Genomic DNA, 21,873 nt, shown 5'->3' on the forward strand with positions numbered 1-21,873 from the left:
GGATTACACCCAGTATACAGGACAGGAGAAGTGGTACTGTGCAGTGTATATATACAGAATAATACAGACACTGAGGATTACACCCAGTATACATGACAATAGAAGTGGTACTGTGCAGTGTATATATACAGAATAATACAGACACTGAGGATTACACCCACTATACAGGACAGGAGAAGTGGTGCTGTGCAGTGTATATATACAGAATAATACAGATACTGAGAATTACACCCAGTATACAGGACAGGAGAAGTGGTACTTTGCAGTGTATACATACAGAATAATACAGATACTGAGGATTACACCCAGTATACAGGACAGGAGAAGTGGTACTGTGCAGTGTATATATACAGAATAATACAGACACTGAGGATTACACCCAGTATACAGGACAGGAGAAGTGGTACTGTGCAGTGTATATATACAGAATAATACAGACACTGAGGATTACACCCAGTATACATGACAATAGAAGTGGTACTGTGCAGTGTATATATACAGAATAATACAGACACTGAGGATTACACCCACTATACAGGACAGGAGAAGTGGTGCTGTGCAGTGTATATATACAGAATAATACAGATACTGAGAATTACACCCAGTATACAGGACAAGAGAAGTGGTAATCTGAGTGTATATATACAGAATAATACAGATACTGATAATTACACCCAGTATACAGGACAGGAGAAGTGGTACTGTGCAGTGTATATATACAGAATAATACAGACACTGAGGATTACACCCAGTATACAGGACAGGAGAAGTGGTACTGTGCAGTGTATATACAGAATAATACAGATACTGATAATTACACCCTGTATACAGGACAGCAAAAGTGGTAATCTGAGTGTATATATACAGAATAATACAGATACTGATAATTACACCCAGTATACAGGACAGGAGAAGTGGTAATCTGAGTGTATATATACAGAATAATACAAATACTGATAATTACACCCAGTATACAGGACAGGAGAAGTGGTACTGTGCAGTGTATATATACAGAATAATACAGATACTGATAATTACACCCTGTATACAGGACAGCAAAAGTGGTAATCTGAGTGTATATATACAGAATAATACAGATACTGATAATTACACCCAGTATACAGGACAGGAGAAGTGGTAATCTGAGTGTATATATACAGAATAATACAAATACTGATAATTACACCCAGTATACAGGACAGGAGAAGTGGTAATCTGAGTGTATATATACAGAATAATACAAATACTGATAATTACACCCAGTATACAGGACAGGAGAAGTGATACTGTGCAGTGTATATATACAGAATACTACAGAAACTGAGGATTACACCCAGTATACAGGACAGGATAAGTGCTACTGTGCAGTGTATATATACAGAATAATACAGGTACTGAGAATTACACCCAGTATACAGGACAGGAGAAGTGGTACTATGCAGTGTGTATATACAGAATAATACAGATACTGATAATTACACCCTGTATACAAGACAAGAGAAGTGGTACTGTGCAGTGTATATATACAGAATATTACAGATACTGAGGATTACACCCAGTATACAGGACAGGAGAAGTGGTACTGTGCAGTGTATATATACAGAATAACACAGATACTGAGGATTACACCCAGTATACAGGACAGGAGAAGTGGTAATGTGAGTGCATATATACAGAATAATACAGATACTGATGATTACACCCTGTATACAGGACAGGAGAAGTGGTACTGTGCAGTGTATATATACAGAATAATACAGATACTGAGGATTACACCCAGTATACAGGACAGGAGAAGTGGTACTGTGCAGTGTATATATACAGAATAATACAGACACTGAGGATTACACCCAGTATACATGACAATAGAAGTGGTACTGTGCAGTGTATATATACAGAATAATACAGACACTGAGGATTACACCCACTATACAGGACAGGAGAAGTGGTGCTGTGCAGTGTATATATACAGAATAATACAGATACTGAGAATTACACCCAGTATACAGGACAGGAGAAGTGGTACTTTGCAGTGTATACATACAGAATAATACAGATACTGAGGATTACACCCAGTATACAGGACAGGAGAAGTGGTACTGTGCAGTGTATATATACAGAATAATACAGACACTGAGGATTACACCCAGTATACAGGACAGGAGAAGTGGTACTGTGCAGTGTATATATACAGAATAATACAGACACTGAGGATTACACCCAGTATACATGACAATAGAAGTGGTACTGTGCAGTGTATATATACAGAATAATACAGACACTGAGGATTACACCCAGTATACAGGACAGGAGAAGTGGTGCTGTGCAGTGTATATATACAGAATAATACAGATACTGAGAATTACACCCAGTATACAGGACAGGAGAAGTGGTACTTTGCAGTGTATACGGTATATACAGAATAATACAGACACTGAGGATTACACCCTGTATACAGGACAGGAGAAGTGGTACTGTGCAGTGTATATATACAGAATAATACAGACACTGAGGATTACACCCAGTATACAGGACAGGAGAAGTGGTACTGTGCAGTGTATATATACAGAATAATACAGACACTGAGGATTACACCCTGTATACAGGACAGGAGAAGTGGTACTGTGCAGTGTATATATACAGAATAATACAGACACTGAGGATTACACCCTGTATACAGGACAGGAGAAGTGGTACTGTGCAGTGTATATACACAGAATAACACAGATATTGGGAATTACACCCAGTATACAGGACAGGAGAAGTGGTACTGTGCAGTTTAATCACATAAGTATTGATTCTTCTATTAATACATGGAAATATAATTTTGCTCTGTATTTTCTATTCTGGGATCGGGTCGTTATTATCGGAGGAAATTGCTGTATCCTGTCTGAGAACAATGGGATCTTTATTTGATTTAAAGGGGTAGTCCCATCTCAAAGATCCCATCCCAATATGAAGTAGGTGCAATAATAATATTAGCAATTTTTTCCAATTAGAAAGTAGTATAGTTCTCCTAATATAGCCATATCGTTTACCTCATGTTTGGTGCGTTGCAGCTTAGGTATCCATGGTTATGACCATGAACAATTAGCTGTCACTATATGTAGTTGTATCCATGGATACCTAAGCTGCAATGCCCTGCACATGGTGGAAGCAACATAGCTCATCAGGAGAATACTACATTTCTAGTTGGAGGTATTTGCGTATAATTTTAATACACCTACTCTATATGGGGAAAGAATCTTTAACCCTTTAGGCTATGTGCCCACGCTGCGGATTTTCCGAAAATCTGCAGCAGTGGCACTTCCAAGCCATTTCAATGGCATTTTGGAAATGCTGTGTCCATGCTGCGGATTTTTCCGCGGCGGATTTGCCGCGGATTTTGATCCGGAAAAATCTGCAGCATGTCAATTATTGTTGCAGATTTTGGTTCGGATTTTGGGTATAGAATGGGGAAAAAAAAAAAATCCGCACCAAAATCCGCGGCAAATTTGCGGTAATCCGCGGTAAATCCGCGGCAAATCCGCGGCAAAAATAAGGTGCGGATTTGCCACGAAAGTCGCGGATTTTCATGCAGAAAAATCCGCAGGTACATTCTACCGTGGACACATAGCCTTAATAAAAGTGATAATGTTGGAGCTCCCGCCCTGAGGCTGCGGTCACCACAAACCTGGGGCCACCGTACATAGAGAGGTGCGTCTTACCGGGATTTTGCAATCTAAACCATGATTGCTCACTATGCCAATATTGTCAGCAGTGTGCCCTGCGCTTCAGGACATGCTGCCACATGTGGGCTTCAGGATTCTGTCGGGAATTGTTGTATCTAAAGTTCTGGTCTTCGTGTTTCATTTCCTCCAGTGCTGTCAATAATGCTGCTTACTATCAGTGAATGTAGGTATTAGGCTCCACAAAGCAGTGATAAGCTGCCGGGAGGTCTGGGCCGTGTACCCCAGGGTCTCCCGTCAGCACACCATGTACTGATTTCTGACCGCTCCTCTCCTTTCCACAGGTGGACAAGTGGAACAGACAGGACCAGAAGTTTTTAGAAGCGGTGGAAAAAGGAGACACCAAGAAAGTCTCCTCCCTCTTGTCCAAGAAACAGATCAGAGCCACCAAGACCGGGCCCAGCGGAGAGTCAGCGTAAGATTAGATACACGGCTCAGCAGACAGTATCACACAGGATAGGATTAGATACACGGCTCAGCAGACAGTATCACACAGGATAGAATTAGATACACAGCTCAGAAGACAGTATCACACAGGATAGAATTAGATACACAGCTCAGCAGGCAGTATCACACAGGATAGGATTAGATACATGGCTCAGCAGACAGTATCACACAGGATAGGATTAGATACACGGCTCAGCAGACAGTATCACAAAAGATAGAATTAGATACACAGCTCAGCAGACAGTATCACACAGGATAGGATTAGATACACGGCTCAGCAGACAGTATCACACAGGATAGGATTAGATACACGGCTCAGCAGACAGTATCACAAAAGATAGAATTAGATACACAGCTCAGCAGACAGTATCACACAGGATAGGATCAGATACACGGCTCAGCAGACAGTATCACACAGGATAGAATTAGATACACGGCTCAGCAGACAGTATCACACAGGATAGGATTAGATACACGGCTCAGCAGACAGTATCACACAGGATAGGATTAGATACACGGCTCAGCAGACAGTATCACAAAGGATAGAATTAGATACACAGCTCAGCAGACAGTATCACACAGGATAGAATTAGATACACGGTTCATCAGACAGTATCACACAGGATAGGATTAGATACATGGCTCAGCAGACAGTATCACACAGGATACGATTAGATACACGGCTCAGCAGACAGTATCACACAGGATAGGATTAGATACATGGCTCAGCAGACAGTATCACACAGGATAGGATTAGATACACGGTTCAGCAGAAAATATCACACAGGATAGAATTAGATACACAGCTCAGCAGACAGTATCACACAGGATAGGATTAGATACACAGCTCAGCATACAGTATCGCACAGGATAGGATTAGATACACAGCTCAACATACAGTATCGCACAGAATAGGATTAGATACAAAATGATTGGCTGCTTCATTTATTCCAGAGATTGAAGTAGAGATGTGATTACATTCTTGTGACCTCTCATCCGGTCGCACATGATGGAGTGTTATCAGCAGTTTGCATTTTGAGGGTTCGTTTTCATTTTGCAGAGCAACCAATCAGATGGCTTCTTACAGTTTCTGATCTACAGTGGAGTGACTGGAGCTGGAATGTGATTGGCTACTGTTCTTTTTCATTATTTTATAACATAAAGTGTATAATATGTAACGAGCGGCTGTTCCCATGGGAAGAAATGTGCATTCAGACACCCTCTGCTTGTAATCCCTCAGTGTGAGGATTAGTAATATCTGACACCATTGACGTCCTTGGCTTCTTGTCTGCAGGTTCCATCTTGCCGCCTCCAGGGGACTCGTAGACTGCATCAGCGTCATCTTATCCCATAAGGTTGAGATCAATGCCAAAACTGACGATGGTAAACTGCAAGTGTTACACTTATTACCTTCCCCTCATCCCCCACGTATCAGTCATTACTATCCCTCTGCCACTTGTGTATCAGTCATTACTGTCTCCTCATCTCCCGGTGTGTCAGTCATTACCGTCCACTCATCTCCCGGTGTGTCAGTCATTACCGTCCCCCTCACCTCCCCGTGTGTCAGTCATTACCGTCTTCTCACCTCCCCGTGTGTCAGTCATTACCGTCCCCTCATCATTCCGTGTGTCAGTTATTACCTTCCCCCCACCTCTTGTGTGTCAGTCATTACCGTCCCCTCATCTCCCTGTGCGTTAGTTATTACCATCCCCTTGCCTCTTGTGTGTGTTATTGCCGTTCCCCCGCCTCTTGTGTCAGTCATTACTGTCCCTTGTGTGTCAGTCATTACCGACCCCGCCTGTTACGTATCAGTCTTTACCGACCCCCGCCTGTTACGTATCAGTGATTACCGACCCCCGCCTGTTACGTATCAGTCATTACCGACCCCCGCCTGTTACGTATCAGTGATTACCGACCCCCGCCTGTTACGTATCAGTCATTACCGACCCCCGCCTGTTACGTATCAGTCATTACCGACCCCCGCCTGTTGTGTATCAGTCATTACCGATTCCCGCCTCTTGTGTATCAGTCATTACCGACCCCCGCCTCTTGTGTGTCAGTCATTACCGACCCCCGCCTCTTGTGTGTCAGTCATTACCAACCTGTCATCTCCATGTGTATCAGTCATTACCGTAAATTGACTCTTGTGTGTCATTCATTACTGTCCCCCTACTTCTTGTGTATCAGTCATTATCATCCTCCACCTCTTGTGTGTCAGTCATTACCGTCCCACCTCTTGTGTGTCAGTCATTATCATCCCCTGCTTCTTGTGTGTCAGTCATTACTGTCCCCCACCTCTGATGTACGCTCCGTCTCCTTTGGTAGGTTGTACTGCTCTCCATTTGGCCGCCAGTAACTGTCACCCGGAGTGCGTCAAGCTTCTGCTGCAGGTAGGTGACGGCTGCATCACAATCGTGGATGCCACTAAGAATTTCTACCATTATTTTTTACTTTTTTTATTTTAATTGTCTGATTTTCCTCTGCACTGACATTTGTCGGAGAGAGTCTCGAGCCTTTTTGCATATCAGATGGGTGGTGGATTCAGCTCTCATCTGATACAGTTAGGTCCAGAAATCTTTGGACAGTGACACAATTTTCGCGAGTTGGGCTCTGCATGCCACCACATTGGATTTGAAATGAAACCTCTACAACAGAATTCAAGTGCAGATTGTAACGTTTAATTTGAAGGTTTGAATAAAAATATCTGATAGAAATTGTAGGAATTGTACACATTTCTTTACAAACACTCCACATTTTAGGAGGTCAAAAGTAATTGGACAAATAAACCAAACCCGAACAAAATATTTTTATTTTCAATATTTTGTTGCAAATCCTTTGGAGGCAATCACTGCCTTAAGTCTGGAACCCATGGACATCACCAAACGCTGGGTTTCCTCCTTCTTAATGCTTTGCCAGGCCTTTACAGCCGCAGCCTTCAGGTCTTGCTTGTTTGTGGGTCTTTCCGTCTTAAGTCTGGATTTGAGCAAGTGAAATGCATGCTCAATTGGGTTAAGATCTGGTGATTGACTTGGCCATTGCAGAATGTTCCACTTTTTTGCACTCATGAACTCGTGGGTAGCTTTAGCTGTATGCTTGGGGTCATTGTCCATCTGTACTATGAAGCGCCGTCCGATCAACTTTGTGGCATTTGGCTGAATCTGGGCTGAAAGTATATCCCGGTACACTTCAGAATTCATCCGGCTACTCTTGTCTGCTCTTATGTCATCAATAAACACAAGTGACCCAGTGCCATTGAAAGCCATGCATGCCCATGCCATCACGTTGCCTCCACCATGTTTTACAGAGGATGTGGTGTGCCTTGGATCATGTGCCGTTCCCTTTCTTCTCCAAACTTTTTTCTTCCCATCATTCTGGTACAGGTTGATCTTTGTCTCATCTGTCCATAGAATACTTTTCCAGAACTGAGCTGGCTTCATGAGATGTTTTTCAGCAAATTTAACTCTGGCCTGTCTATTTTTGGAATTGATTAATGGTTTGCATCTAGATGTGAACCCTTTGTATTTACTTTCATGGAGTCTTCTCTTTACTGTTGACTTAGAGACAGATACACCTACTTCACTGAGAGTGTTCTGGACTTCAGTTGATGTTGTGAACGGGTTCTTCTTCACCAAAGAAAGTATGCGGCGATCATCCACCACTGTTGTCATCCGTGGACGCCCAGGCCTTTTTGAGTTCCCAAGCTCACCAGTCAATTCCTTTTTTCTCAGAATGTACTCGACTGTTAATTTTGCTACTCCAAGCATGTCTGCTATCTCTCTGATGGATTTTTTCTTTTTTTTTCAGCCTCAGGATGTTCTGCTTCACCTCAATTGAGAGTTCCTTAGACCGCATGTTGTCTGGTCACAGCAACAGCTTCCAAATGCAAAACCACACACCTGTAATCAACCCCAGACCTTTTAACTACTTCATTGATTACAGGTTAACGAGGGAGACGCCTTCAGAGTTAATTGCAGCCCTTAGAGTCCCTTGTCCAATTACTTTTGGTCCCTTGAAAAAGAGGAGGCTATGCATTACAGAGCTATGATTCCTAAACCCTTTCTCTGATTTGGATGTGAAAACTCTCATATTGCAGCTGGGAGTGTGCACTTTCAGCCCATATTATATATATAATTGTATTTCTGAACATGTTTTTGTAAACAGCTAAAATAACAAAACTTGTGTCACTGTCCAAATATTTCTGGACCTAACTGTATGTACAGGCTATAGAATCATCTACCTGCATGTGGTCAGCGGACGGCCAGGACCTTATGTGATATTTTGTTCCAATAGCGCGGAGCCCATGAAGACTCCATAGATTTCCACAGCCGAACGCCGTTACACTGTGCTGGTGAGTTTACAAGCAATCTGTCTATTGTCTGTTAACTAGCCATCTATCATATATCTGTTTTCTATCTACAGTGATGTGAAAAGTGTTTGCCTCTTGCTGACATCTCATTCGCATGTTTCTCACACTTAAATGTTTCAGATCACCAAACAAATTTAAATATTAGACAAAGAATACACAAGTGAACACAAAATGCAGTTAATAAAGGAAGGCCTTTATTATTCATAGGAAACAAATAAACCTACAGGGCCCTGTGTGAAAAATTGATTGCCCCCTAAACTTAACTGGTTGGGCCACCAACAATTGCAATCAAGCATTTGTGATAACTGGCAATATGTCTCTTGCAACACTCTTGAGGAATTTTGGCCCACTCATCTTTGCAGAATTGTTGTCATTCAGCCATATTAGAGGGTTTCCTGGCATGAACCGCCTTTTTAAGGTCAGGTCACAGCATCTCAATTGGATTAAGGTCAGGACTTTGACTAGGACACTCCATGGTCTTAATTTTGTTTTTTTTAAGCCATTCAGAGGTGGACTTGCTGGTAAGTTTTGGATCATTGTCCTGCTGCATAACCTAAATGTGCATCAGGTTGAGGTCAGGGACAGATGGCCGGGCATTCTCCTTCAGGATTTTTGGTAGACAGCAGAATTCATAGTTCCATTTACCACACCAAGTCTTCCAGGTAATGAAGCAGCAAAGTAGCCCCAGACCATCTGTGGGGACACGGGGCTCAGTGGGTGCTCTCGTCCACTAAAACCCGCCACCTTTAGAAAGACAGCATGGCTCAGGGCTCATCCCAACTGAACGCCGGCCTCCTTAACCGTGGGCTTAACACTACTCAGACAACACAGGGTGAGGGAACCACAATAATTAGACTTTATTGGATCCCCAAACAATTAACGGCACATAACACATAACCAGCAAAACACACAAATGTAACAGGCAACAGAGTCTCACCCTTCCGCTGGCTCACCAGGGATTTAGAATGTCCATGCCTCAGAGCTTCCAGGGCTGCGTACTCCAGTCCAGCAGCACCCCGCTTTCGGCGGGCACCCACCGAGAAAGGAATAGCGCCAGATTCAGGAAGCTGTGTGAGGTCTGTAAAGTCTGTAGCCAGGTGACCGGATTGTCCCAACCTGAGTGTCCTCCTTAGGTAGTCCTGATATGATGTTACAATCCTGGCAGCCGGAGTCGAAATCCCTAGGCTGTGGATATGGTCTCCAACCGGATCCGGAGTCCCTAGATTGAAGCCATAAGATATCCTGATCCTCTAGTCAGCTCCAAAGAGCTTAGACTGGATCCATCAACCTTCATCAACCCTGGTGGCTTAAAGAAGTCCCTTTTATAGCCATAACCTTCCCTTAGGATACTGCGTCCTCATCGATTGGTTGGACAAGATTGCTTCTCCCATTGGATGAATTTCAAGCTGCATGGATAATGTTCATTTAAATGATGTGCATAGAAAGACTCAGTATATCTACATGGAGTCGGCAAGTCACAGACTCAACAATGGCTACTAAGGTAATCACATTATCAATACACAACTACAATACAATGGTTACTGGAAAAGTCTGGAGAACAATACGTCTAGCTTTCAGTGGCCAACACAATTACATTGAGTCAACAAGAGTCTTGTAAAAACAATGAGGGACTTCTCCCCCATCTATAGACAATCTATCATGCTGTCTGGCTGGATTTTAAGAAACTTTAACCCATGAGAGTCCATGTCGTCACACCATCACACTACTGTGGAGACATGGAGCTCAGTGGGTGCTCTTGTCCACTGAACCAGCCGCCTTTAGAAAGACAGCGTGGCTCAGGGCTCATCCCAACTGAACGCCCGACCTCCTTAACCGTGGGCGGAACACTACTCAGACAACACAGGGTAAGGGAATCACAATATTAAGACTTTATTGGATCCCCAAAATATTAATGGCACATAACCAGCAAAACACACATGTAACAGGCAACAGAGTCTCACCCTTCCGCTGACTCACCAGGGATTTAGAATGTCCATGCCTCAGAGCTTCCAGGGCCACTTACTCCAATCCAGCAGCACCCCGCTGTCGGCCGGCACCCACCGAGAAAGGAATAGCGCCAGATTTAGGAAGCCGTGTGAGGTCTGCAAAGTCTGTACCAGGTGACCAAATTGTCCCAACTTGGGTTTCCTCCGTAAGTAGTCTCTGGTTTGATGATATAATCCTGGCAGCCGGAGTCGAAATCCCTAGACTGTGGATATGGTCTCCAATCGGAACCGGAGTCCCTGGATTGAAGCCACAAGGTATCCTGATCCTCTAGTCAGCTCCTAAGAGCTTAGACTGGATCCATCAGCATCCATCAAAGAATCCCTTTTATAGCCACAGCCTTCCACTTGGATACACTGCGTCCTCATCGGATTGGTTATACAAGGTTGCTTCTCCCATTGGACGAATTTCAAGCTACATGGACAATGCACATTCAAATGATGTGCATAGAAAGACTGAGGATATCTACATGAAATCTGCAAGTCACCGACTAGACAATGGCTACTAAGGTAATTACATTAGCAATACACAACTACAATACAATGATTACTGGAAGGGTCTGGAGAAACAATAGCTAAGCAAACATGAGTTAGCACACATAAAAACAATACGTCTGGCTGAATGTTAAGAAACTTTAACCCATGAGAGGCATTGGGTGTCCATGTCGTCACAACTACCACCACCATATTTTACTGTCGGTATGATGTTCCTATTTTGACATGCCGTGTTACTTCTACATAAGATGTAATGGGACGTACACCTTCCAAAAAAAGTTTGTCTTTTGTCTCGTCAGTTCACAGAGTATTATCCCAAAAGTATTGGGGATCAGCAAGATGTTTTCTGGCAAAACTGAGACAAGCATTTATGTCCTTTTTGCTCACCAGTGGTTCTTGTCTTGTAACTCTGCCATGCGGTCATTTTTGCCCAGTCTCTTTCTTATTGTGGAGTCACAAACACTGACCATAACTAAGCCAAGTGAGGCCTGCAGTTCTTTGGATGTTGTTGTGGGGACTTTTGTGACCTCGTTGACGAGTTGTCGCTGTGCTCTTGGGGTAATTTTGGTAGGCCGTCCACTTCTGGGAAGGTTCACAACTGTTCCATGTTTTTGCCATTTGTGGATAATGGCTCTCACTATGGTTCGCTGGAGTCCCAAAGCTTTAGAAATGGCTTTATAACCTTTTTAAGACTGCTAGATCTCAATTACTTTGTTTCTCATATGTTCCTGAATTTCTTTGGATTGCGGCATGATGTCAAGCTTTTGAGGATCTTTTGGTCTACATCACTTTGTCAGGCAGGTCCTATTTAAGTAATTTCTTGATTGACAACAGGTATGGCAGTAATCAAGCCTGGGTGTAACTAGGGAAATTGAACTCTGCTTCCCAAGGATGTGATAAACCACCGTTAATTTATATTTTAGGGGGGGCAATTACTTTTTCACACAGGGCCCTGTAAGTTTGGATTTATTTTTCCCTTAATAAAGACCTTAATTTATAAACTGCATTTTGTTTTTATTTGTGTTATTTTCGTCTAATATTTTAATTTGTTTGGTGATCTGAAAAATGGCAAAACTGAGACAAGCATTTATGTCCTTTTTGCTCACCAGTGGTTCTTGTCTTGTAACTCTGCCATGCGGTCATTTTTGCCCAGTCTCTTTCTTATTGTGGAGTCACAAACACTGACCATAACTAAGCCAAGTGAGGCCTGCAGTTCTTTGGATGTTGTTGTGGGGACTTTTGTGACCTCATTGACGAGTTGTCGCTGTGCTCTTGGGGTAATTTTGGTAGGCCGTCCACTTCTGGGAAGGTTCACAACTGTTCCATGTTTTTGCCATTTGTGGATAATGGCTCTCACTATGGTTTGCTGGAGTCCCAAAGCTTTAGAAATGGCTTTATAACCTTTTTAAGACTGCTAGATCTCAATTACTTTGTTTCTCATATGTTCCTGAATTTCTTTGGATTGCGGCATGATGTCAAGCTTTTGAGGATCTTTTGGTCTACATCACTTTGTCAGGCAGGTCCTATTTAAGTAATTTCTTGATTGACAACAGGTATGGCAGTAATCAAGCCTGGGTGTAACTAGGGAAATTGAACTCGGCTTCCCAAGGATGTGATAAACCACCGTTAATTTATATTTTAGGGGGGGCAATTACTTTTTCACACAGGGCCCTGTAAGTTTGGATTTATTTTTCCCTTAATAAAGACCTTAATTTATAAACTGCATTTTGTTTTTATTTGTGTTATTTTCGTCTAATATTTTAATTTGTTTGGTGATCTGAAAAATGTAAGTGTGACAAACATGCAAAAGAAATAGAAATGAGGAAGGAGGCACTTTCACACCACTGTATCTCTCTCTCACTCTCTGTATATTTATCTGTTCTCTGTATTAATCCGTCCGTGGGTCTTCCCATCTTGTTTCACAGCCACCTCGGGGTGCGTTTCCAGTGTGCTCCTCTTCTGTGACGCAGAGGACACGGTTCTGGATGCTGCGGATGATGTGAGTCCAACTCTCAGCCGTCTTATTTCTCCTCCCTGTCTCTCTGGTGTCATATATTTGTCATCTGCGTGAAGCCAACAGGAAATTCCAGGCAGCTCCTTATCGGGGTCTGTCCTAGTCCCACGCTCACAGGGTTTATGTGTGGTGGGGTTGTATGGGGGAGGTGGGTTATCCATTTAGTATTTAGAGGAAGGGTCAATGCCCGGAAAGTAGGGGAATTTTTTGGTGTTGTAAATGATACAGGACTGAAAATTCCAGAAACCACTTTTCTTTATATTGTCATTAGGACGGACGGACGCCTCTTATGATTGCTGCCCAACGCAATCATCCCACTGTGTGCTCTTTGCTGCTGGACCGAGGAGCTCAGGTGGACCTCTATGACCGGGACCGGAAGTGAGTGACTTGACAGAGTGATTAGAAGAAACTACAACTTCTGGGATGACACTGGTTCTTTATTTCAATCTGTAGGACAGCGCTGCTTCTGGCATGTGAGAAGGGCAACATCCAGGCTGCGGAAACTCTGATCACCAGGGGAGCAGACCCGACACTGCTTGATAACAAAGGCTGGGATGCCCTGTCTTATACCAGCCTGTCCAGGGACGAGGCGCTAAGAAAACTGCTCCAAACTGCCCTGGACCGAAGGAAAAATAATGGTGATTATTTACAGGGGAAAAAAATAAACCATAAAACACCATCCTCATGAATGCCTTCACTATTCAAAGCAGGAAGGGTGTGGACATCGATGTGGATGGTCTATACTAAAAAAAATACAGGTTAGTCTTATCTGGAAGAGGTTATCCACATGATAAAATTTTCATTTTAAATTTACATCTCATGTATGGGTATAGGGTTTCCTCAAGCTCTTTTACATGGATCAGACTTTTTCCATTGTAGCTTTTTGGTTCATCCACAAAAATAAGTATCATGTTGCTTACTTCCTGGGAAAAAATGCTAAATTTAGCCCCATTGAATGACAGATCTCCATGCAGATTTGGGCCAGTGAAAACGGTAAATCAGCGCCAAAGAAATTAAGGTTATACCACAGATATATGTTGTGGAAAATGCATAAAGTCATGACAAAGTGTTGGCATCCTTGAAATTGTTCCAGAAAATGAAGTATTTTTCCCAGGAAATGATGTCCAGCGCTTTGATTCCATCCATTTCTGGGGGCTTCTTGAAGTACGTTTGGGGTTATTATCCTGCTGGAAGACCCATGACCTAAGACACAATCCCAGCTTTCTGACACTGAGCAATACATTGCCACCCAAAATCCTTTGGTAATCGTCAGATATCATGATGCCTTGCACACAGTCAAGGCCCCCGGTGCCAGAGGCAGCAAAATACCCCCAAAATATACTTGAGTCTCCACCTGTAGGTGCTGTACTCTTTTCTTTGTAGGCCTCATTCTGTTTTTGGTAAACAGTAGAATGATGTGCTTTACCAAAAAGCTCCATCTTGATCTCATCTGTCCACAAGACGCTTTCCCAGAAGGATTTTAGTTACTCAAGTATATTTTGGCAAACTGCCAAAGCTTTTTTATGTCTGTGTGTCAGCATAGGGGTTTTGCTGGGTCTTCTCTATAGCTTGTAATTTCATTCAGATGTAGGTGGATAGTTAGCACTGTCACTGATGCACCCTGAGCCTGCAGGACAGTTTGAATTTTTTTGGCACTTGATTGAGGCGACTTATCCACCATCCGGACTATACTGCGTTGCAACCTTTAATCAATTTTTCTCTGCTGTTTACATCCAGGGAGATTAGCTACAGTGCCGTGGATTGTAAACTTCTTGATTATGTTGCACACCATGAACAAAGGACCATCAAGATCTCTGGAGAAGGACGTAACCTTGAAATTCTTGATATTTTTCAACTATTTTAGTTCTCAAGTCCTTAAACAGTTCTCTTCCCCTCTTTCTGTTCTCCATGCTTAGTGTGGCATACACAGACACACAATGCAAAGATTAAGTCAAGGTCTCCTCTTTTATGTGGTTTCAGGTGTGATTTTCATATTGCCCACACCTGTCACTTGCCACAGGGGAGTGTGAATGAGCATCACATGCTTGAAACAAAGTTATTTACCGACAATTTTACCCTGCCCATTTTTTTGTGAAATTATGTCCAATTTGACTTTTTTATGTTATTGTTGTTACAATTCTTACAAAGGAAATAAACGGTATAACAAAATATGTGTAATTGCAATAATTTCCTGGGAGAGATACTTAATTTTCTCGAACAATTTTAAGGGTGCCAACACTTTCAGCCATGACTGTATGTTGCGTCAGGTGAAGTGTACTATTAAATCAATCACAGTTACACATAAATAACTGGTGTATATTTACAACATATCACATTGTGGATCACACTGGTGTATAAAGAAAAGATGAAGATCCTAATATAATATTTTTTTTACATTTTCTTTAGCAGAGTCGCATCGAAATCACGACAGCTCTGCTGGGTCCAAGGTATGTATTACCAAAACCATCCCTTGGTTTGTGTTACAGATAATTACATGCCGAATCCCCACGCCCACATCAGTAGTGACAATCCCGCCATCCAATATTTAATCTTTCGTCTGCCGCCCCCAACAAATCACGCGTTCAGCTTTCCCGCGCCTCTATAAATATACTGGTGTAATAAAGAAGTCTTTTTAGTCTGGTAGCTTGCAAAAATGAAAGTGTTCATTCACAAGTTGGAAAATATGTCTGCATGTATGTGTGCAGCTGCCATGTATCCAGGATGAAGTAGCCTGATGTTTATGATGAATTGGGTAAAGGATCATAGGTGCAGGTAGGTCAAAGCACAGCCAGAAACTAAATGCTAATCAGCTACGTGTGTGTTTTAGGCCGTCGGACAGACCCCTAGCAGAGAGCAGGAGCTGGTCAACATGTGGAAGAAAAGATACGAGGAAGAGCAAAAGCGTGGCGTGTGGCTTCAGGGAGAGCTGATGATGAAGACTCAAGAACTTGAAAGGATATCTGATGAACAAAGTGTTGAGTGCAGCCAAATCAGAGATCTGACTGAAACACTAGGTACTCTACTAGAGAGTAACGGTGAAAACATCAGACCCAAGACAGAAGATTACCATATCTCCGACACTTCTGTTCTGCTGACACGACTTCTTGAGCAAGTTAAGTCCTTCAAAGATCAGCAGCAAAAAGAACATAACCGTCAAGAAGAAACGATCGAAAACCTACAAGCCAAGTCTACCAAGACTGGAGTTATGGAAAAACAACACCAAGAAGAGATAAGACGTCTGCAGGGTGAAGCAGTGGCTGCAAGAGACAAGGAAGAAGGTGCCCGGAAGAGAGTGAGAGAGTTGGAGGGTCACCTGGAGAACATGAGAGAAGTGCTGTCACAGTTCGAGAAGAGGAAGCGGATACAGAGCACAGTGGTAGAAGATCTGCAGGAACAGATCTCAGAGGTCACACGTGAAAAGGAAGAGCTCCTGGTTCTTCTACAAAATCTCCAGGAGCAAGAAGAAAATGTGGACAATGACCACCCAAAGAGACTTGAAAATGGACAAGCTTTACCGGACCACAATGTACTCAGTAACTTTATTAAAAGATTAAAAAGTAATTGTATTTATGTAGATGTAAAACAAAGTAACGGAACATCCCAAGGTTGCTCCGGTTATGTGCCAAAAGATGTCTTGGAAAAAAATGTTGATGTTTGGAATTCGTCGGTCACAGGTTTAGAGAACTATATGGTGGCAGTAGAAAGGCTGCAGAAGAACGTAGATGCTGTCAGGACATCCAGTTTAGACCCAGTGCTTATTAGTGGTGCCACTGGGCAACAAAGCAATGGGCATCGACTATCGAGAAATGCCAGTGAACACTACAGACAAGTGGAAAATAATATAGCTTGCCTACAGGCAGATGACCTCCATCGGAGTGAACACAGCATAACCCAGCTGGAGAGTGGGTCAGCACAGGCCAACGACCTGGCAAGGAGCAATGACTTTTTGAAGCAGAAGATTACAGAATTAGAAGCACAGTTGTCATCTCTCAAAGTGACCCATGACAATCTCCTCACCCAGATGAACCACATAGTTCAAGAAAAGCAGAATTTAGAAGAAGGGCTCCTCGCTTTACAAGAAAGCATGCAGTCGGAATTTGTCATGAGACAAGAAACCGAAAAAAGATGCAAAGATTACAAACACCAGATCTTAGTCCTGTCAGAAGAGCTGATGACAGAACAAGACAAGTTGAAGAAGTTGAACACCAGATTGGAAGCTCAACAGAATGAAATGGTGGTGTTACGGGACAATTTTCCTCCAGAAATCATTCGGGAAGATAGCAGCAGATCCGTAGAGATATTCAGTTCTGACATCTTGGAGGAATTGTACTGGAATGTTGGAACTCTAGTGAGGAAATACAATGATTCTCTGCAAGAGACTGCTGCTTTACAGAAGGAGAACCTTAAGCTTTTAGATGATCAGGCACAGACCATATCGATGACTGAACACAAAAACATTCTCAATGAGATCAAGAACCAGTTGCATGCTAAGATTAGGGAATCGGAGGATCTAAAACATAAGTTGTTCCAAACTACGGGCAGTGTGGTCGAACTCAAAGAACAATTGGCAGCTCAGACTTTGAACTCCATTCCAAAAGTAGAATTCGAGAACCGCTTGGTGGACCTAGAAAGGATAGTTACAGCTCTAAAGGATGAAAATGAGGCTTGTAAAGTGGCTCTTGAAGGGAAATGTGAAGAAGTCATCATCTTGAAACAACAACTGGAACAAGAGTCTGAAGAGGGGCAGACTTTACGACTTAAAGAAGCCAGCATGGTGCAGGAGGTTGAGAACGTCAGGTCTGGTCTGGAGATCCAGATAAAAGCTTTACGAGCGGAAGCTCAGGGGCTTTCTGAGAAATATATTCAGGCCTCAAAGGAAGTTGAGGGCTGCCAAGCAGTGCTTTCATCTGAGAAGGAGAAGGGAGTACTTCTAGATGGCAAGATTCACGAGCTGACCAAAGAAGCTGACGAACTGAGGGTCAAATCTGAGAAATATGAGGAAGAATATGGCCACCTTAACAAGAATTATGAGCACATCTGCAAAGATTCCCAGGAAAAACACGAGAAGGTAAGCGAGACGTTTCCACAAGGAGAACTTCCCGAGTTTCTTTCCATCGACTTTTAAAGGGAGGGGTAAAATGGGGTTTGTGTGAAAAGGGAGGTTTTGAGTACTTTTTGGTGATTTTTTTAGGGCAAATTGGTGGACCAAAGCAGATTTGTCACCAAATAATAAAGCGATGTATGAGAGCCACCTCTGTATCATGACTTGGCTGTCATGAAAAATCCAAATCTGCTGGATTTTTCAGTACACACCGCAAACACTTTTCTAGTAGTCACACATCAGCGTTTTTTTTAACCTTTTTATGGGTGTTTTAAAACTTTAATTGCATGCAACTCACAACCAAATTGCAAACTTAGTGCTCTCCACCGAGGTTGACAGACAAAACCCAAATGAAACAATTCCTTTAATGCTGACAGGGCAACTGTGGCTTCCATCCTGACAGTTATCTTTTTCCGACATGCCCAAAAACATGGCAGACATCATTTTTGTCCATCTGAAAAAGCTAATACTGCCAGGATGAAGGCCAAACAGTGCCCCCAGTGAATCTGTCAGCTTCTGAGCTTCTGACACCCCTGATGTAGTGCTCATCACGGAGAGGTCCTGTATTAGTGTGAACCTAGAGATTTTTTTTATTTGCGATTTCATAGCATTTATTGGTGCAGCATAATTTATTTAAATTCTTTTTTAAGATGGTGGAATCAATGAAGGAGGTGGAGTCCTTGACTAAAGAAATCGACCGGCAACAGAAGCAATGCGAGGAACTGACCAGCAAACTTGAGGTATGTAATAAGTCGCTGACTACAGACTCATTGTCAGGTGGAGAGAACCCTGAAGCAATTCATAACTGGTATGGTTGGAATTATTTTTTTGCTCATAGAAAATAATGTTACCTTGATTTTTTTTAACAAACGTTCAGAAAAGGATTTATTATCCCAGTATCTGACTTTACATCTACAGAATGTCACGTGTTTTCCTATTAAAATTTCTCCACCAGGGGGCAGCCTTTTCTTAAAGTCCATGGATGCCTTTTATATCCGCATCTCCTAAAGTGAAAATATGATATTTCTAAATAGTAAATAATCTTTAATTATATTAATACATTTTAATAAGTTTCAAACTCTTTTTGTCATACAGGATTCCAATAAGCGTCACCAGGAAATAATCTCCATTTACAGAACGCATCTCCTCAATGCAGCTCAGGTACAAAGCACCATGGGGGGGACAGGAAAAAAAAGAATCTGAAGCTTGCTATACTGTCTATATATATATATATATAACTGTCTTCTCCCAATCCAAAACATTTTCCAGCATTATTCACTTTCATCCTGCTAGGTGTTGGCACATACTCTGTATAAAGTCCATATGACCTTACCAGGACTGCAAGGCCAACAGATATGACCTTGTAAGCTGTCCATGCCATTCCTTAATGTTAATCATTTATCCAGATTACTCCTTTTTTAATCAGATTCTAGCACTTGCTTTCCCTGGCCATAAACTAAAAATGGCACCCAGTATCCTCCTGTTAGTGCCAGGCATTGCAGTGAAAAAAAATTGCGACTGTACATCTGTATTGCCAGTTTTTGTTTTATCTGTGTTGAGTAATTGGCCATTTAGATGAGACAATAATCATTCTGGATTATCTGCTTTTTAATGCTTTGAATGGGTTGCTCCAGTCCATTGAAAGATCGGAGTTTGAATACACGCAAGCTAATCGACATTAATTTCCTAGCTTGGATACACAAGCGGATGAACAATAGAAAAATTGTTCTATGCCCATAGAATAGCTGTTGTAGGCAGCACAGGTCCCATTTATAGTATGCGATGTGCTTCTGAGAACCATAATTTTTAAGCAGGCTTAACAATTATCACACCAGACAAACAAGCGCGAGAAAATCGGTGCGAGTGGAGTGCAATAAAACATCGCATTCCACTCGGACCAATATTAGCCTGTGTGTCAGCGCACATGAGCGATTATTTTCTCAGCCCTAATCGGACCGAGAAAACAATCGCCGCATGCTGCAACTGTAATGCAAGACTCTTTTCTCTCGCACCCTTTCAAGTGAATGGGGCGAGAAAAAAATCGCACTGAACTCACGGTACACCGGTGTACCACGGGTGCAGAGCGAGAATCGCAATAGCCGGCTACGGAGGAGAGAGGGAGATAAACCCCTCCCTCCCCTCCTCCGTGCCGCCCCGCCCCTCTGCAGCGCTGGCCCACCCCTCCACAGCGCCGGCCCGCCCCCCCGCAGCTGAGGTCCGCTCGCACAGTCGGACCTCAGTCGCAGGGATACTCTAGCATGACACTCGGCTCCTCCTGTACTGCCAGCGTGAGCCGAGTGTCATGCGAGCATTGCACTAATGCCCCGTGTGGCCCTATCATTTAGTGTTTGCCAGCCTGTTTAGACGGGTCAATAGTTCCTCTGAATGCGTGTTCTCAGATTATTGGCTCTTCAAAATGTGTCATTAGCAAGCTTAAAATTCATTCTGGAGTATCGGCCTATTGAAACAGGTCGTTCGTCACCCGAAAGACGAGCAAAACGCTTTTTTGTTTAGTGCAACAATTTTTAATGGTCTGGTACATGGGTCAACCAGTCCATTGAAAGATTGGGGATTGGATACACATAATCTGATGTTTGCTAGCTTGGATATACAGGAGAATGAGCAATAGAATAATTGTTCTAGGTCCATAGAACAGCATGCTCAGGTCCCGTTTAAACTTGGTGATCTGGTTCTGAAAACGATCATTTTTAAGCAGGATTAAAAGTGATCTCATCAAACAAATAGCTTTTTTCTCAATAGTACAGTGTTAGAAAGGCTGTTTACATTGCTCAGTAGTTCTTAGGAACGTTTGTTCTCAGATGATTGAATTATTTATTCATCATTCTCGGCAACACATTGTCTTGTGTAAACAGGTTGGGTCCTGCCTATAACGTGATATTCAATGTATACAGGCTGATTGTATTACTGATAGAATGGGGGTTGGCCTACTAATTGTAAAGGACCTTTGCTAGAATATTAGAAAATTAGGCATAATATAATATACGTCCTATTTAACTTCTGCCTGGAAACTTACTGTAAGTGTCTAATGTAATTAGGAATCTTTCTATTCCCTTCTCACCACAGGGTCACATGGATGAAGACGTCCACTTCACCTTACATTGGATTCTGAAAATGCAGAACGAAATGGTGTACTAACCAAAGAGTTAAAAACATCTGAAAATCGGTGCCAACTTTATCACATTTCTAAACGTCCTAACGCACAGGTGCTGGAAAAATTAGTATATATTTTTGTAAATGAGCTGCCAAAGTCCTGCAATCAGCAGCCGCCACGTCGTGGAGAGATGCACTCGGTTCACCTTCTTTGTGCCTTTTATAAGTGTCTTCATTATATAGGTTGTACATATATACGAGGTGCCAAGAGATTCCTATTTTAATGTCTGGACAGAAGAGTTCTATTTTGATGATCCAGTTTTGTCTGTGTTTCCTTTGTTTATATATTTAATACGGTTATAACTCAGTTGATTAAATTTTATTTTACATTTTGTGATTTGTTCTTAAAATGGAGTGTGAGGTGACAGCACAGTTCTTACCGTTCTGTGACATAAGCCACACCATGTCACATCATGTGACGGATCAGAAACTAAAATCACAATTGTTTTTATGATGGAGCTGAGATGATGAGACTATCCTATACTGCTGTGTACTCATGCAATTGTCCTGGAAAATCTGAAGCCGTAAGACATTTTCCTGAATAACAC

The 21,873-nt window shown here is 42.4% G+C and overlaps 1 protein-coding gene across 4 annotated transcripts in view; it reads left to right on the plus strand.

Moving 5' to 3' along the window:
• Positions 1-21,657, plus strand: part of ANKRD35 (ankyrin repeat domain 35) — a 173,892-nt gene extending 152,235 nt beyond the window's left edge. For 3 of the 4 annotated variants that reach the window (XM_075329580.1, XM_075329578.1, XM_075329581.1), the window contains exons 2-13: positions 4,013-4,143; positions 5,470-5,558; positions 6,501-6,565; positions 8,466-8,523; positions 12,965-13,038; positions 13,325-13,431; positions 13,507-13,691; positions 15,460-15,500; positions 15,881-18,121; positions 18,805-18,894; positions 19,250-19,315; positions 21,239-21,657. In XM_075329580.1, the coding sequence (XP_075185695.1) occupies positions 4,013-4,143; positions 5,470-5,558; positions 6,501-6,565; positions 8,466-8,523; positions 12,965-13,038; positions 13,325-13,431; positions 13,507-13,691; positions 15,460-15,500; positions 15,881-18,121; positions 18,805-18,894; positions 19,250-19,315; positions 21,239-21,310 (3,219 nt within the window). In that variant the 3' untranslated portion in view covers positions 21,311-21,657. The remainder of the gene's footprint in view (positions 1-4,012; positions 4,144-5,469; positions 5,559-6,500; positions 6,566-8,465; positions 8,524-12,964; positions 13,039-13,324; positions 13,432-13,506; positions 13,692-15,459; positions 15,501-15,880; positions 18,122-18,804; positions 18,895-19,249; positions 19,316-21,238) is intronic. The other variant, XM_075329579.1, reaches the window with a different exon arrangement.
• The last annotated feature ends 216 nt before the right edge of the window (positions 21,658-21,873 follow it).

Source organism: Anomaloglossus baeobatrachus, chromosome 12, assembly GCF_048569485.1.
Source record: "Anomaloglossus baeobatrachus isolate aAnoBae1 chromosome 12, aAnoBae1.hap1, whole genome shotgun sequence".
In the NCBI taxonomy this organism is placed as follows: domain Eukaryota; kingdom Metazoa; phylum Chordata; class Amphibia; order Anura; family Aromobatidae; genus Anomaloglossus; species Anomaloglossus baeobatrachus.